This window comes from Labeo rohita, chromosome 14 (genome assembly GCF_022985175.1).
Source record: "Labeo rohita strain BAU-BD-2019 chromosome 14, IGBB_LRoh.1.0, whole genome shotgun sequence".
Lineage (NCBI taxonomy): Eukaryota > Metazoa > Chordata > Actinopteri > Cypriniformes > Cyprinidae > Labeo > Labeo rohita.
Window position 1 is genome coordinate 6,991,478 of NC_066882.1, and position 18,330 is coordinate 7,009,807.

General features: G+C 36.1%; 1 protein-coding gene across 1 annotated transcript; it reads left to right on the forward strand.

The window, feature by feature from the left end:
• Positions 1-1,657: 1,657 nt before the first annotated feature.
• On the forward strand, positions 1,658-17,890 carry fam149a (family with sequence similarity 149 member A). Its single transcript, XM_051127997.1, is given in 16 exon segments — positions 1,658-2,011; positions 6,112-6,204; positions 6,443-6,575; positions 7,970-8,112; positions 8,537-8,665; positions 10,064-10,231; positions 10,443-10,500; positions 10,502-10,628; positions 12,128-12,270; positions 12,358-12,452; positions 12,615-12,794; positions 14,436-14,559; positions 15,370-15,498; positions 15,854-15,932; positions 16,862-17,011; positions 17,361-17,890. Coding segments are annotated over 16 exon segments (2,010 nt in total). The 5' UTR covers positions 1,658-1,829; the 3' UTR covers positions 17,438-17,890.
• The last annotated feature ends 440 nt before the right edge of the window (positions 17,891-18,330 follow it).

Sequence of the window (18,330 nt, forward strand, 5' to 3'; positions counted from 1 at the left end):
ATCCCGGGAGGTTCTACAGCACATTACCTACAAACCCACCTCTTTATAACAGGGCTTACGCCTAATTCTGTGACTTCACTGATTAATGAGCCTCTTGTGCTACTGAAGTCGTTAATTCGTTCCGTATATTGAAAATATGTCGAAATTAAAAACCTTTTTATATGATGTGAGAAGACCTAAATGTAACACTGGCATTTGCAGTTATATGGCTCCCTCTAGTGGTTTACGTACAAAATGCAACTACCTAATAATATTCTTGCTATTTTTCAGATTATTGTGCAGGCGTTATGAATATTATTTACATTTTGTGATCATAACGATATATTAAAAAAATCATTCATAGGATGATTAGTACACTTTCTCTTTTATTTCCTCTTTTTTTTATCTTTAATAGGTTTGACGTAACAATCACACTCTTTGGCCACAGTTTTGTATACTTAGATTATATGGCGTTAACTGTAACATAAATATATTAAATTAAATAAATAAATAAATAAATAAATAAATAAATAAGGTAAAACATTTTGACATATACATGCATATTTTTGAAAAAAAAAAAATAAATAAATAATTACAGTCAGGGGTGTTTCTAGGAATTTAAAACATCCGGGGCTGGTGCCAAAACACCAGGGGCTAGTGGTAGTTGGTGGGAGCTCACATCATGCTCACATAAGATTTTGTTAGACACAAGTGGTTGAACCTGGATCCTTCTAGGTGGGTCCGGGGGCATTAAACTGGGTGTTAAAGACCTTGTCACACTATTAACAATAGTAAATAGTAATCACTGCAAATAGCAAACATATCAAAGTATTATAACAAAATTATAACATTACAAAAATATGTCAGACAAATAAAATAATACATTTGAAAATGTATTTATAACTGTAACAAATATATAGTTGCATGCAAAAATAGGGCCCTATTTTTTTTCCCCAAATTCCGTTTTATTTATTTTATTTATTTATTTATTTTTTTTTTCAAATTTTGTTTTCTGTTTTCATTTTTCTCGTCTTCTTTTTAATGGTTAAATTTAATTTTATTAATCAAAATGTATTTAATCATGTGTAATTAATTAAAACCATGAATCTTACACAAATTACCGTCAATTTATCAAAAGTTAAGAAAAATTACATGTTTAGGACCCTATGAAATGTTTATTTTTTTTTCTCACTTTCTCAACATGCAGGATTCATATTCAAATAGTCTTTTGCGGCATGATATTTACAGATACCAGTCCATATCGCGACTTGATTTACGTTTAATGACCAACTTTTGATTAAATTATTCAAACTTTGTCAAATTCCGTGGAAATCATAGGGTCATACAAAAAAAAAAAAAAAAAAAAAAAAAAGCTTTCGGGGCTGGAGTAAAAACCCACGGGGCTCGAGCCCCAAATGATTAGCCCTAGCAACGCCCTTGATGTTTTGTTTATGTATCGTTCCGAATTCTAATTGAAAACTGTTGCCATGGTTACCGTCTCAACTTTTGTTCCAGCGTCTTTTTCACGCGTTCTGACTAACTTTTAATGTCCTGTAGTTACTTAAACGTTGTTTTTAAGACGCTTTTGAAACGTATAGACCTACTCGTTGGTGTAAAAACAGCTACTCACTTCTGAGAACACTTCAGCCTAGTGTGTTGACTTCCGTTGAGGGGTGCAACTCTTAATTAGCTTCCCCAGAATTTGCACTCAGGTTGTCATTTAGATATGTTAATGGTAGATAGTGACAGTGTCCCGTTCGTGAGTGACAGCTAGTCACCTGCTCTGTCTGTACGCGGAGCGCAGGTCTTGTTGTGAGTGCGGTGGAGCTGTCAGTCAGTCACGTTCATTAATGCAGGTGACCGTAGAGCGCATTGAGCCGAGCGGCGGCTCTACCGGACTCTTTCCTGACAGACAGTATCGTTGTGGTTTCAACAAGTCTCTGCTAGACTCGGAGCGAACACTTCAATGGAAGACGACAAGAAAAGCTCAGGACAATATGAGTCCGGTCCGAGAAAGAGATGACAACTTGAAGTAAGCGCCTTTTCTTTTGCCTTCACTTGAATTTTAGAACTTAGAACTCTGTTGATTCTTGTTTAGAATGTTTAGAATGTCATTGTTACTTCTTGGAATTTTCTGTTTAAAAGTTATGTCTACTACACATGCACTTGAGGAATAAGGGGCAACACTGTTATTTAGTGTTGTGTACAATAAATAAAACCTAGAATACAGCCAAAACTGTTCTTTTGTGCCACCTTCAATATTTAATTGAATTGTGCTCAGTACTTGATAACTAATTAATACAAGACTAATGTCATAGAATCAGGGTATAGTCTTTCCTTTGGCACGAGCATATCTAATTGCTCAATCTACACCAGCATTTAGTTACGACTGAAGTCCCTCACTAGAGCTGATCTTTGAAAATTGTTGAAGGCAAAAGTGTAGCTTTCCTTTGATGCAGGTTTAAAAAGAAAGCCACTGCCTTCCAGGCACTGTGTCTTCTGAATGGAATGGAAATGTACAAGGCCACAGAAATCGTTCAGTGAGTGAAGATGAGCATTGTTGTGCCAAGACAAGTTTAAGTAATTATTTGTATGGTGAAGATCACTAAGCAGTTGAGATGTTTTTTATACTGTAGTTACATTGCACTCTTTAAGATATGCATTTTCTCCACAGAGAAAATACATTTCTTTCTTTCTTTCTTTCTTTCTGACTTTGCTTGCTCAGTTTGGGATGACAATATCCTTATATGTGACCCTGGACCACAAAACCAGTCATAAGGGTCAATTTTTCGAAATTGAGCTTTAAACATTATCTGAAAGCTGAATAAACAAGCTTTCCATTGATGCATGGTTTGTTAGGATGGGCCAATATTTGGCCAAGATACGACAAACTGAATATATGGAATCTGAGAATGCAAAAAAATCAAAATATTGAGAAAATCACCTTTAAAGTTGTCCAAATGAAACTCTTACTAATGCATATTACTGATCAAAAATTAAGTTTTGATATATTTACAGTAGGAATTTTACTAAATATCTTCATGAAACATGATCTTTACTTAATTTCCTAATGATTTTTGGCATAAAAGAAAAATCAATAATTTTGACCTATACAGTGTATTCTTGGCTATTGCTACAAATACACCCCAGCGACTTAAGACTGGTTTTGTGGTCCAGGGTCACATATATCCTGCATATTGTATATGCAACATGTGACAACTAGTTTTCACGTTTTGCTGAATTTTCCAAACATCATAGGGGAAAAAAATTATAAAACATCAAAACTCAAAACAAGTACATTAGTTCAAACTGTTGATGAGGAATATTTTTTCACACTTTGTTTTTCCCCACACAAACAAATAAAATTAAATTACAGATAATATTAACCAACTTTTTTTTTGTTATACAAAGCACCCGTTTCCAAGACAGATGATAGATAAATACATAGATAGATAGATAGATAGATAGATAGATAGATAGATACCACATCAAGAACGCAGTTTGCATACAAACATACCCAGTTAGCTAAACTAGGCTAAATATTAATATTACTTCATATATGTTCAGCAAGATAAATGTTTTAACAAGTGAGATTTAATGTTATTTGAACCCTGGAATGGTGTAAAATTTGACAGGCTTGTACTAAGTGAAATCACTGTCCCGTTGTGCTTGCTGCTAAAAGGCAGACAAGAGAAAGAATCCATGTCAGTCAGCTAAGGCTTTCTGCTGCCATGCTGGTCATGCATGTTTTATTAGGCCTTGGCGGGCAACCTGCTGAAATTATTTGCTGTTTGCTCTGTGAGAGAAACCTGAGCCGCTACTGATGCTGGGCTTCCTTGTTGACCCCTGCCAACAGTTGAATCCCTCACCCGCCGCTAATTAGTTTTCCCCTTTCCCCTGTGTTACGTCTTCTGTAGCTGTGGTGTCAGTTTGTGCTCCTGTGTGCACAGGGAGGCCTTGTTGTCTTCTTTATCTATTAACGTTTAAGAGAAATAGCTGGTAGTGCTTGACATGAAATGCTTTTTGGGAGTGGACATGTCCTGAGGTGACATGCTTACCTCATCTAAAAACTATTTTGCTAGTATTTATATAAATACTGCATTATTGCAATACAGATATGTGATTTTAATGACCTCAAATTACACAGTTTTTATCTGAACTGACTTTTTAAGGGAATTATTTATCAAAAATGAAACTTTACTCACCTCAGGCCATCCAAGATGTAGGCTAGAAGAGTTTGTTTCTTCATTGAAACAGATTTTGAGAAAATTAGCATTACATCACTTGCTCACCAATGGATCTTTTGGAGGGAATGGGTGCCGTCAAACAGTCCAAACAGCTGATAAAACATCACTGTAATCCACAAGTAATACACACAACTCCAGTCCATCAGTTAGTGTTGTGAAGTGAAAAGCTGCATGTTTGTAACAAACTAATCCATTATTAAAACATTTTAATTTTAAACCATTGCCTCTGGCCATAATCAATAATAACACTTCTTCCACCAACATATTTGTTTAGAGCTGTTTTGGACTGTGCATTCCCTCCTGATTCAGATTTTTTTTTTCACTGGAGAAAGTAATATTATGGATAGAGGAGTCCAGCTATATTTAGCTGTAAGCAATAGTTTGACGGATGTCTTGATGGATTTAAACTTCATCTTGGATGACCTGAGGGTGAGAAAATTTGCAGAAATTATTCATTTTTAGATGAACTATTCCTTTAAAACACTGTTGGTTTAGCCTAACATAGTCAGATTGATAGTCATATTTATTTTTAGCCAGTCTGCTGGATATTCTTAAAAATGTCTACTTAGAAACATTTTTTATCTAAGGGTTCTTAGAATGTTTATATTCCAAGATAGGAAAAAAACCCTGTTTAAAAAGACTCCTGGGATAGATGTTAAGGTGTGTACACCTGTGAGTCATCCAGTGGAGGGTGGAGACTTTCAGGCACCTGTGCTGTGCCACTGTAGCGTGTCCAAACACTCCCTTGATGGAGCTAAAAGAACACATCCAAGGCACCTCTGCTCAGGGCGGGGGGAAGAGAAAGACATTCATGTTGACCTGCAGAGGAAACAAGAAGTCACAAATTTCTTATGGCTGATTTGTAAGTGTAAATGTTGCTGTCTGATCTTTAATTTGTTGGGCTGGATGCAATACATACCACAGAGGAATATTTTACCCATGCATTGTGCATTGGGCTTTGGGTGGGCCTCATCTTTGGCCACCCTACATCCTGTGCTCTTGCACTACCCAGACAGCTACAGGGCAGCGTGGCGTGACAGACATACTGGACTCATTGTAATTGGGTAAGTTATTTGTGACATTATGGCATTTTTGAAGGAACAATTACAACTCGTCATCACATTAACATTATGCATTAATGGAAGTCTGATCATGTCTTTTGTTACATCAGCAAGGTCATTTGTACTAATTAAGCAAGTTAAATAATTATCACTGATGTGGCATCTTGCCATAATTTGGTTTTAAAGGATAAAATATTGAGTAAAACAATTTCAGTAATTTTTGTTATAATTATTTCTGTGGGTTACAGTTATAACCAGCACAAGAGGTCTTGATAAATATTAATATTGAAAGCTGATGAATCTTAAAAGACATAACAAATCTTCAAATAGTAAACCAATCAAAACAATCTCAAATAAATTAATACGTTCTCAGTTCTCTATTTTACCATGTAACTATTTTAAATAAAGCTTCTTGTTGTCATAGTGATAAATGTGACACTCCAACTCCAGCTGTATATTGTACTTTGATCTTGTACTGTCTAAATTATTCATGACGTAATTGTTAGATAGATTAGAGGCAGTTTGAGACAAAGAGTGAAAGCTTGGAGGCGACAGCATTATCTGACCCTCTTATACCTAAAGGTGCATATGTTTTTCATTACAAATTACAGTAGCACTTTGCCTTGATTAGCATATGTTAAATGGCCCTGCTTTGGGACAAATACATTTTTATACATGTATTATATGATATATAAAAGATGTGTCTCTTTTGTTTCATCAGTGTGTCTAAATGTACCACTACAGCATTGTACTGTGCATGGCGTAAGTGGACCTTTTTTCTATTTGGATGGACTTCATTTTTAGTCTGTTGTATCTTGCATTAGGAAAAAGCTGCTCAACGAACCTGACAAAAGCATTAGCTCAGTGCCTGACCCGTTCACCAGAAGTGTCAGCAGGGTCCCAAACAGTCGTCTCAGGTAACACAATCATTCTTGATAGAATATATATGTATGTGTGGTGTTTTCTTAATGTATGTCACCAAGAAATATTCCAGACAACTAGGTTGTTATGGTGATAAATAAATAATTTAATTTTAAAATACACAGACCTTATTGAAAGGTTTTAACAATACAGCATACTTGAGTATTAGTGACATTTGAAAGTTAAAAAAACGGTGTTCGGTGTAATGTGAATGCCTCATTCCTTCATTGGTAGCATCTCGTCATGTGGTCGGTCCTCTGCTGGTGGCACTACCCCCGTGAGTCACCTCCCCTCCCGCTCTGGCAGCCCAGGCACTGGTCCCGGACTCTCCACAGAGCACAGCTCCATCTGCTCCTGGAGATATGATGTAATGTCTGTGTTCTTCTTCCAGATGTTTTATAGCCTTTTCCTCAAAACGGGTCTGAATTTTAGCATTAACAGATCATGAATTTTTAAATTCAAGTTCAGAGAACTTCTAATTAGAATTTTGTATCTTGTTTGCTACTTCACTTCAGAATTTGATTCGGAAAGTAAAATGAATTCTCACTGAATTTCTGAATAGCATGCAACACTGCTATTTATTATAATTAGAGAAGTCCACTTCCAAAACAAAGATTCACATGTAGTGTACTCACCCCCTTGTCATCCAAGATGTTCATGTCTTTCTTTCTTCAGTCGTAAAGAAATTATGTTTTTTTTTTTTGAGGAAAACTTTTCGGCATTTTTGTCCATACAATGGACTGCTATGGTACCCCCGATTTTGAATTTCCAAAAGGCAGTTTAAATGTGGCTTCAAACGATCCTAAATGCGGTTGTCAACAATCCGTAAACGATCCCAGCCGAGGAAGAAGGGTCTAGCGAAACAATCGGTTATTTCCATTAAAAAAAATACAATTTAAGTACTTTTTAATCTCAAACGCTCATCTTGCCTTTCTTTGCCCGGACTCTGTATGTTCTGGCTCAAGACAGTTAGGGTATGTCGAAAAACTCCAATCATATTTTTTCCCTCAACTTCAAAAATCATTTCAAAATCATCCTACATCGCTGCAGAAGTACTGACCCAGTCTTTGCAAAGTGAACATGCAAAGAAGATCAAACACCCTTAACAAAAAAGGTAAAACAGCGATATAGGGCGATTGTGAAGTTGAGGGAGAACATGAGATGGGAGTTTTTCGACATACCCTAACTGTCAGGAACCAGGACAAAAACAGTCCAGGCAAAGTAAGACAAGATGAACGTTTGGCATTAAAAAGTATATAAATTGTATTATTTTTATTCAAATAACCGATTGTTTCGCTAGATAAGACCCTTCTTTCTCGGCTGTGATCATTTACAACTGCATTTGGGATCGCTTGAAGACGCATTTAAACTGAATTTTGGAAGTTCAAAATCGGGGCACCATATCAGTCCATTGTATGGAGAAAAAATGCTGAAATGTTTTCCTCAAAAAAACATAATTTCTTTAAGACTGAAGAAAGAAAGACATTAACATCTTGGATGACAAGGGGGTGAGTACATTATATGTGAATATTTGTTTTGGAAGTGGACTTAATTAAAATGCACCTAGAAACTAACACTTAGTCAGTAAGGTACATTAGGGCATTATTCTGTGTATCATTTTAAAGACTCTCCCAGGTTTCCTGTTTTTAGTGCATGTGTCTGACTGTTTCAAATGCTTCACTAGATGCACCATCTCCTCATCTGTGGGATTCTGTGCTTTGTGCATTGAATGGTTTATTGTTTGGTTTGTCTTGTGTGCAGGAGTTTGAGCGGGTGAACACACAGCGCGTACGTCAGCTCTTTAACTCTGTGGATGAGCTGCTGTATGAGGGGAGAGTCAGCAGCCGCTCAGAGTCCCTGCAGGAGGAGTGTGAGGAGTGGAACGGACATACCCCCCATCTCAGGTGCAGCTACTTTGTGAGAGAAATTTGACTGTTCTGTGACTAAAGACTTAGGTAATTTAGAATTAACACTGTTCTATCACTGTTTTCTACAAAAATATTGAGCAGTTTTCTATATTGAGTAGGTGGTGAGAAGTGACTTGCTCGATATTCATGTATTTTGAACTGTTGTTTAAAATCACACAGCGCTTGCACTTCACAGAAACTTCCCAAGCCATCATTGCTATTTCTTTTATAACGTTTACAAATTAGTAGAGGTTTCTTCCCAAGGTTGAAATTGCTTTATTTCATCCACTTTAAATCAGAATAAGAATTCAGCAAATTTAATAACTGAATTAGGATTGAAAAAGAATTTTCAAGTAATTTCTAAAGATTGCACAACCGTGTTAACTGACACTGTCTTGACATGTTTCATCCTTGATCACAGAATTTTAGGGAATCAGTTGGAGCCTCCCAAACAGGAGGGTGTTCAGTACATCTGCAGACGGGAGTCCAGTGCCAGAACCTCTTCTTTCTCCACTCCCACCTGTCTGGACAAAAGAGAAGACCATAGCGAGTAAGCCCCTCAACATAAAATAACAGTTAAATTGACAAAAATGGACTTTTTTGCTGATTATTTGATTAGTTGCTTCAGTTTAAGGATTTAACAGCTCAACAAAGGATTTAACAGCTCAAAAAATAATTTCATTGTTTAGACTCTATAAAAAGTTTTCTCTTTGAGAACAGAATGAATAAAAATGTGATTTATATGTGGTTCCATTTAATAGTTGTTCAGTGAGAGTTAATGTAGCCATTTGAGTCTCCACTTAAGGCATTGAGCAGTGATGGAGATCTGTATGGCTGAGGGCCAGTGCAGATGGTTGCAGACTTGTCATGGAAGAACAGAAACCTCAGACATTTATTTTCAAGCAACCGTATTTGATTACTTGCAGTGTGTTTTACACCTTCCTTGTATGAAATGCTTTGAGCCAGGTGTCAAAAAATCAGTAAACTACTTTTCAAATGTTTTCAGTCGGTAAGAGTTTAAAAGAGGCTAATAGTTTTTTCAGCAAGTGCACATTAAATTACATATAAATATTAAATATTTGAACTTTCTAATAATCAAAGAATCCTGAAAAATGTATTACAGTTTCCACAAAAATATTAAGCAGCACTGTTTTAAGCACTGATAATAACAAGAAGAAATGTTTCTCAAGTATCAAATCATCAGCATATTAAAATGATTTCTGAAGGATCATGCCACACTGAAGACTGGAGTAATGGTGCTGAAAATTCAGGTTTGCATCACAAGAATAAATTACATTTTAAAATAAATTATTAAAATAGAAAACAGCTATTATAATTGTAAAAATATTTCATTAAATTACTGTTTTACTATATTTTGATCAAACAAATGCAGCCTTGGTAAGCATAAGAGGTTTCTTTCAAAAATCGTAACATTCCCAAACTTTCGATAATATAATATAATATGTTAATACAGTGTTTATGTGTAGATTTTAGGAAGAGATGCAAGTTCAAGTTTAACTAATGTTCTTCAAAATACAATAGTCAATACTTGTCATTATATACAATTTATCACAGCATTACATTTATCTTTAGAGTTACTCCTGAACTTTTTAAGGTCAGTCTTATCTTACAAAAAAACATTTGGGGTCCTTTATCTTCTGATTAATGGGCTGACGTTATTGATTGGTTCCTGAGCTCTTTCTTTTTGCTTGACTGCACTTATCTATTGTTTTGAAATATGCACTGAAGCCTATCATACATTATACATTTGATATAAAACATAAAACCAACCCTCAAGGATGAGGCCTCTCACCTGATTAAAAATATGCAATATGTTATGAAGACATTGCACTGAACATGTCCACAGGCGATGCATTTATCAGTCTGGCCTTGCTGTGGCGAGAATTTGCTTCCTCCCTCATTTCTCTCTCTCTCCGTTTGCCTGCAGGCTGTATGTAGCAGGCCACAGTCTGGCCCCGGGCCTTTGGTGTGAGCAGTCTGTCCGGAGCTCCAGCTCCCCTCTCTATGAGCGTTCAATCGACCTGACTGAGGAAGAGGAGGTGTATGAAGCAGAGGGCAGCATAGAGGAGTTTCTGGCTTATGATGGGAAAGAAATGTACATCACAATTTATCTTTTACTCAATCTGCAAACTTTTAATAGATATTCAGTAGCTGGTCATTTAAATTTTACAAATGCAACACAGCCTCATTACATTCTGTTATCTGCAGTTTTATTCGCCAAAAATAGACTTAGTGCGCACCCGTTGTAAGGCATTCTGTCAGAAGGGAATATTTTGTTGTAACTTGCGTATTTCTTTTGACTGTAGGGAAGAGGAGGATGTGGATCAGAGGAAGTCTTCATCTGTGGCCCCCAGAGGTGGAGTCCCCCCCGGTATCCCCTCATGCATGCATCCGTGACGCAGTTGCAGATGAGCTGTTTGATGATATATGGAGGGAGGTGGTGGGTCTTCTGGAGGAGCTCTTACACAAGTACTGGGAGAAACAGCTCCCGGGTGTGTCTGAATTACTGAATCACTAGACCAGCAGAATTAGCCGACAGTGCATGTTTGATCATTAGTTCCTGGGTGGGTGAAGAACACAGTTTTTGCGTACTTAAAGACCACTTAAGTGGAGTTTTGTGGCTTTTTGACCATGTATGTACAGTAGAATTAAAAAGGGTTGGTAAGATATTTATGGTTTTAAAAAGTCTTAAAGGAGAAGTCCACTTCCAGAACAAAAATTTACAGATAATGTACTCACCCCCTTGTCATCCAAGATGTTCATGTCTTTCTTTCTTCAGTCGTAAAGAAATTATGTTTTTTGAGGAAAACATTTCAGCATTTTTCTAATGGACTGATGTGGTGCCCTGATTTTAAGCTTTCAAAATGCAGTTTAAATGCTGCTTCAAACGATCCCAAATGCGGTTGTAAATGATCCCAGCTGAGGAAGAAGGGTCTTATCTAGCAAAACGATTGGTTATTTTCATTAAAATATCAAATTTTCTTTTTAATATCAAACGCTCGTCTTGTCTTACTCTGCCTGAACTCTGTGTATTCTGGTTCAAGACAGTTAGGGTACAGTATGTCGAAAAACTCCAATCGCATTTTCTCCCTTAACTTCAAAAATCATTTTAAAATCATCCTACAACGCTGCAGAAGTACAGACCCAGTCTATGCAAAGTGAACATGCAAAGAAGATCAAACACCCTTAACAAAAAAGGTAAAACAGCGATATAGGGCGATTTTGAAGTTGAGGGTGAACATGAGATGGGAGTTTTTCGACATACCAGCGAGCGTTTGACATTAAAAAGTATATAAATTGTATTATTTTTATAAAAAATAATTGATCATTTCACTAGATAAGACCCTTCTTTCTCGGCTGGGATCATTTACAACCACAAACTCGGGGCACCAAAGAAGTCCACTATATGGAGAAAATGCTGAAATGTTTTCCTCATAAAACATAATTTCTTTACGACTGAAGAAAGAAAGAAAGACATGAACATCTTGGATGACAAGGGGGTGAGTACATTATTTGTAAATCTTTGTTCTGGAACCGGACTTCTCCTTTAAGGCCCCATTTATGAGATCAAACATGCAGTATTTGAATATATTCTAAAATGGAATTTATTCCTAGTCTTCAGTGTCACATGATCCTTCAGAAATCATTCTAATAGGCTGCTCAAGAACATTTAATATTATTATATATGTTAAAAACAGCTGCTTAATATGTTTGTGGAAACCGTGGTGAAAATGGTGAACCCTTTGATTTCAAATGGGTGTAAGCTTGTAAACCGTATATTTAAAAAATGAAAACAAATAATGATTAATGATAAAAACTCAGCAATGATAGGATCCTTGAGGCATCAGCGTGAACTGTATTTGTTCCCAAGTCTGTTTGTGCTACTCTGTAGCATTTTGCAGTTATAAAATGCAATTCAGTTGCTAATCTGCCAGCAGTTAAATGCGCTGTTGGAGATTTCCCTAAATCCCTAATGTTCTTTTGGCATCAGATTCAGCAGCGCAGAGGAGAACATTAGAAAGCTCCAGTCAAGCGCCTTCATCTCAACTGCCTGTTAAAGGACATCATCTTCTGTTGTCCAGAGGTTCCAGCAGCAGAACCACATTCCTGTCAACATGCAGCAATAATGTACAGGTGACAAAACATGATGCTTTTTGCTGCAAAAATGAAATCCTGGCTGTCTTTGACTTCATATTTTGAATGTTTCATTTCTTCTGTCAGGACTCAAGTGCCTACAAGATTAATTTAAACGGTGTTATGACAATCCAAGCAAAGCCACTGCAACAGAGACATCAGGGATTTAGTGAGAGAGCTCTGTAAGTCATTTAGAGTTTGGAAAGTTATTATCTAACCTTACAATTTCTATTTTTCTAAGACAATTTAATAAGGAACCGAATTAAGGAATATGTTAACTACAGATAAATCAGTATGAAAACAACTGAAGATCTACAACTTGATCTGTCTTGGCCCCTCTTAAGGTATGAGCCAGATGATGGAGCGAGTGTGTTGATGTGTGTGAAGACCCAGGCTATGAGAGGTTCCGGTATATTCATACAGAAACCCACAGCCCAGCGGAGACTCCCAAGACTCAATGGCAGGGTTCGGATGTACCACAACCTCACAGGAAACGGAAGCCAAATCTTACGAGGAACTAGACTGTGAGCTGTAACTCTGCACACATGATTAAAAGAAGTTAATGGGACTGTTCACCAAAGGTGACAATTGGAACATATCGTTCCTAACCCAACAGACAACTTTAAAATCACAAAAGAGCACCAAAGACTTATCATAAATGTGGTCCACATGAATTTTGCATGATGTTCCAAGTTTTTAAAGACATTTGATAACTTTGTGTGAGGAGCTTAATAAATTAACATCAGCATTCATTAATAATTTTGACATTCACCCTATTTCCTTTCCCTAGTTTGCACCATCATGAAAGTTAATGAAAAAAGTGGTGATGTCCAATTCATTTATAAAAGCTTTATACAATTTCAAAGCAGCTTCACAGTAATAAATAACAGCATTAATGTTTTAAAATACTTAAATTATGAAACAAATGAGATTTCAGCTGTAAAGCAGCTCTGAAAAGAGAATAGCGTCATTATTCAGCTCATTTTAGAACAATATCTGTTAGTGTTGCAAAATTCATTAGTTATGAACATGAGCTTTTTTATTTTTATATTGTACTGTTTTGGATATGAGTTGATATAAATTGTGTTATCTGCAGTACAGAATTGTTCACAATCTATGCATATAATTGACAAATGTGACCCTAGACCACAAAACCAGTCATAAGTAGCATGGGTATATTTGTAGCAATAGCCGAAAATACATTGTATGGGTCAAAATTCTTCTTTTATGCCAAAAATCATTAGGATATTAAGTAAACATCATGTTCCATGAAGATATCTTGTAAATTTCCTTCCATAAATATATCAAAACTTAATTTAGATTAGTAATATATGCATTGCTAAAAACTTCTTTTGGACGACTTTAAAAAGTGATTTTCTCAATATTTTGATTTTTTTGTACCCTCAGATTCCAGATTTTCAAATATCTCAGCCAAATATATCTAGCTCAATTTAACAAATTGTGAACAAATTGTTCTTTAAATCAGATGTTTTCATTTGAATCAGTTCTTACAGTTCAGCAAACTGGTCTGAATGATTTGTTAACAATTTAACTCACTGATCTAGCTGCAGTGGTTAACGGCTCCCTGAAGGTGGAGACTGTCTGTAAATAACAACTTTGGTCTGTTTATCATATGGCTCTAGAATGTAATGTACAAAACATATGGGCTGTTTTTATGATACATTTAAGATATTTTGCAGCGTTCTTTTCAAAACCTGAAAGCTCCATTTGCCATTCAACTGCGTGGAGCATACTTTCTACTTTTGTTTCTCTGAGCATTTTATTGGGTTAACTATACCACCATTTTATATCCTCACAAGTTTTATGTAAAGAATGTGATACAAGAAGTTCTGTTGCAGCAGCTGCTTTATGCATGATGCAACTCTTTCAGAATATGCAGCTGCAGATTATTCAATGCAAGGTCTACTGGGGTCCTGTTATAACATGCCGAGGCCTTCTTTTGAAATGCAGACTTCTTTTAAAAGCGCTTGTTAAATTGGTCCCTCAAGCTTCATTGCACCTTATTAATTGTAACACTTTTAACCTTGTCATCACTTGGAAAAATCACAGAAGTAGCCTTAAGCTCCTGCTGGGGTATCAAGCACGAGTAAACATGCAGACTGCTAATTAGAGTAAGTATGTGTTTTTGGGTTTTTTTCTCACAGATACACTGTGAACGAAAGCCTGCCCTCTCCACCGGTGAGTGCCGTTCAGAGCCACAGGCTTCCTCAGATACTCTCGGAGTCTCAAGAGCAAGAATACTACGCACCTATTTCCAGGCTTGTGCAGGTAACAAGCCACACTGGTTTCACTGTTCACTGTCTATGTTAACCTTGTTCTTCACACCTTCACACACTAGTGCAACCAAACGCATTGGCATTGACCAATCATCAGACAATGACTTTTCAAAAAAATTGCAAGCAGTATATGAGTTAGGCAGGCATCAAATGTTTATGTAACATCCTGTCAATAAAGATGACTTCATCTGGTCTGGTTTTAAAAACAGAACATATGTCCTTCGTGGTTCACGTCATCCCACAATTATGTCCTTGCCATTAATAAAAAAATGCAGACAGGTGGAGTGGTTCGATTAATTCATAAATGTTCATTTTTTAATTTAAAACTATTAATGGAGAAGCATGCACTGTAGTGATTAAATATTTGCTTATCTCAAAAAAGAATATTTCAATAGCTATCTCATTTGAATTTGATTTGAATTTATTTGACATTATGTTGAAAACTATCTGCCTTTGGTTTTAAACACAACTTATGTGTAAATCCACAAGCAGAAAGATGTTTCAGCATCCCACGAAAGAAAAAGCTAGCTGTGTGGACCTTGATCTTGGTAAACAGAGATAGCAGCATTTTTTTTAAAATGGGTGAAAGGTGCAAAATGCCTCCATGGTCTGGTTGTCTTGACATTGAAAAACCGTAAACATAGTTGCACTTTGCCATTTTACAGAAAATTCAAAATATCTAAAAAAAAAAAAAATCCACATTTTCAGTTGGAAGGAATATGATGTATGGTCAGCTATTCAGTCTGCACTGATTTAGTTTGATTATGCAATCAAAGCTCTAATCTTTCCCTGTATTTCGTAGCTCAGAGGAAGGATCCTAAGAGGCGGCTCTACCAGCGTCATGCATGCAGTAAACAACCTTCCACCTTTGAGAGAGCCCACCCTGATGCTGGAGTCTCTATCTCGGCCCAACACTACCCACACATTCAGAGTAAATCTACCCTACAATTATCATTACAGTACACTAGTATAGATAAAAACAGCACACATTGCAGATGACAATATATGCATTAAACAAAGTCTTGACGACGTGCATGTACAGTTAGGAGTAGTCATTGTGATATCAGATGCCAGGCAGTTACAGCTATAGGTAACCAGCAGTTTAATGTAGAACAAAACCAAATACCAACACTGCATTTCTATATAGCTTTGTAGAAACATGACACCACCTCCAACAAGGAAGTGATATGGATACTTTCCTGTTGTGGTAACAGTGCTTGAAATAGAAGGTAAATACAGAGGAGTCTATTGTTAGATGTAACTCATGCCATGCTTTTGTTCTGCAGTCGGACACCCCTATGAAAAGGTCCTTTACACCCATGGATTTTGCCTGTAACATGAGGACAAGTCGAGGACTTGTCAAAGGTGGGTCACTTTATAAAGTAGGTGCCTGATCTGGCCACTTCTACAATTTTACTTCCTAAAAATAAGTGATATTAAAAGAATAGTTCACTTTCAGAACAAAAATCTACAGATAATGTACTCACCCCCTTGTCATCCAAGATGTTCATGTCTTTCTTTCTTCATTCGTAAAGAAATTAGGTTTTTTGAGAAAAACATGTCAGGATTTCTCTCCATATAATTGACTGCTATGGTGCCCCCGAGTTTGAACTTCCCAAATGCAGATTAAATGCAGCTTTAAAGGGCTCTTAAAGACCCTAGCTGAAGAAAAAGGGTCTTATCTAACAAAACAATCTGTCATTTTCATAACAAAATTGACAATTTATATACTTTTTGACCTCAAACGCTCATCTTGTCTAGCTTTGCGTGAACTCTGTGTAATGCGGGTCAATACAGTTAGGGTATGTCAAAAAACTCCCATCTCATTACATGGCTGCAGAAGTATCAACCCAGTGTTTACAAACTGAATATTGCAAAGGTCAAACGCCCTTTACAAAAAAAGGTAAAACAGATGTAGGATGATTTTGAAGATGGAGGAGAAAATGAGATGGGAGTTTTTGGACATACCCTGTCTGTACTGACCCGGATTGCACAGAGTACACATGCGCATCGCAGAGCTAGACAAGATGCATTTAAGGTTAAAAAGTTTATAAATTGTAAATTTTTTTTAGAAAATAACCATAGAAAAGACCCTTCTTTCTTGGATCATTTAGAGCCCTTTGAAGCTGCATTTAAACTGCATTTTGGAAGTTCAAACAAAAAACATAATTTCTTTTCAACTAAAGAAAGAAAGACATGAACATCTTGGATGACAAGTGGGTTAGTACATTATCTGTACATTTTTGTTCTGTAAAATGAACTACTTGTTTAAGTTTTTTCTGTATGTGTCTTAGGTGAGAACACACCTATGGGTGTGACAGGCTTCAGTATGGGCATCACCAGCTCGACAGCTAGTGGGTTTTCGGAGTGTGTCACACCCAGCAGGAGGCGTCTACCCTGCGCTGATGGAGATGGAGGGAACATGCCCCTGCTCGGCTCTACAGGTCAATGCACTACTGTTTATTATTTTTAACTGAATACAAAATCAAGAGTTTATTAGTTTAAATCTATTGCCTTTTGTTTATAACTTTAAAGCCTATACCAATTAACTTCACAGTTTATACTCCATAGACAGCATAGAATCAACAAATGAATGATCCACAAAAATAAGCAATGGCTTTAATTAAAAGGAATATGGGAGTTCTTTGTAAGAATTGCTTTATTTATTTAGCTTTTGGGACACTGGAGATTAATTAACACATTTAATAAGGCACAGTCCTGGTAGAGAAGAGATTCACTTAATGAAAATATTTCATCAAGTCTGAGTAATTCATCAATACCATCTGCTTTCAGGTGGCCAGAATCATCGGAAACAGCTGAGCCGGTTTCCAGTGCATGTGAGGAAGAAATTTCAGCCTGTCATGCCGTAGCAGGGGAGTTAATTTTGTAATTAAACAAGAGAACTTAATGAGCCAGACATTATGAATACAACAGGGCAATATGCACTGTCATAGTATCACTTGATATTAATAATATCGCATGCAGTGCCTCCAGTTTATGGACAGTGACCTCAATATCTGAGGCGAACAGGACTAATGACCTCATGCATCCCAGTTGTTTTCTTTTTTAAAATTATGAAGAATGAATGCCAAACATCTTTTGTTATTGTAAGTTAATGCATATATCATGTAAAGTATAATATTTATTTGTTTTTACTGCTTAAACAGATGTCTGCAGCCAGCAGGTGGATTAAAAAATGATGCACTGGCCTTTTATTATTTCTTTTACAGGGTTACTGATTTAACCCACCAGATTGTTTGAGCAACATTTTATTGAGACATTTTATCTGGTTGGTGGAGTCATTTGTAATAAAATTGTTACATAATTTGGCAAAGGTTCAGTAATATATCACAGCTATCAACAGAGAATATTAGATGTTTGTTCCCTGAATGTTTTTAATTGTAAGAATTTTTTAAATATTATTGTACACTACCAGTTAAAAGTTTTCGAACAGTAAGATTTTGATGTTTTTTTTTAAAAATAAGTCTCTTCTGACCACCAGGCCTGCATTTATTTGATCCAAAGTACAGCAAAAACTAAATGTATTTTTACTATTTAAAATAACTGTTTTATATTTAAATATATTTTAAAATGTAATTTATTCCTGTGATTTCAAAGCTGAATTTTTATCATCATTACTCCAGTCACATGATCCGTCAGAAATCATGCTAATATTCTGATTTGCTGCTCAAAAACACATATTATTGTTATTATGTTGAAAACAACATAATATTATGTTGTTTTTTCAGGTTTATTTGATAAA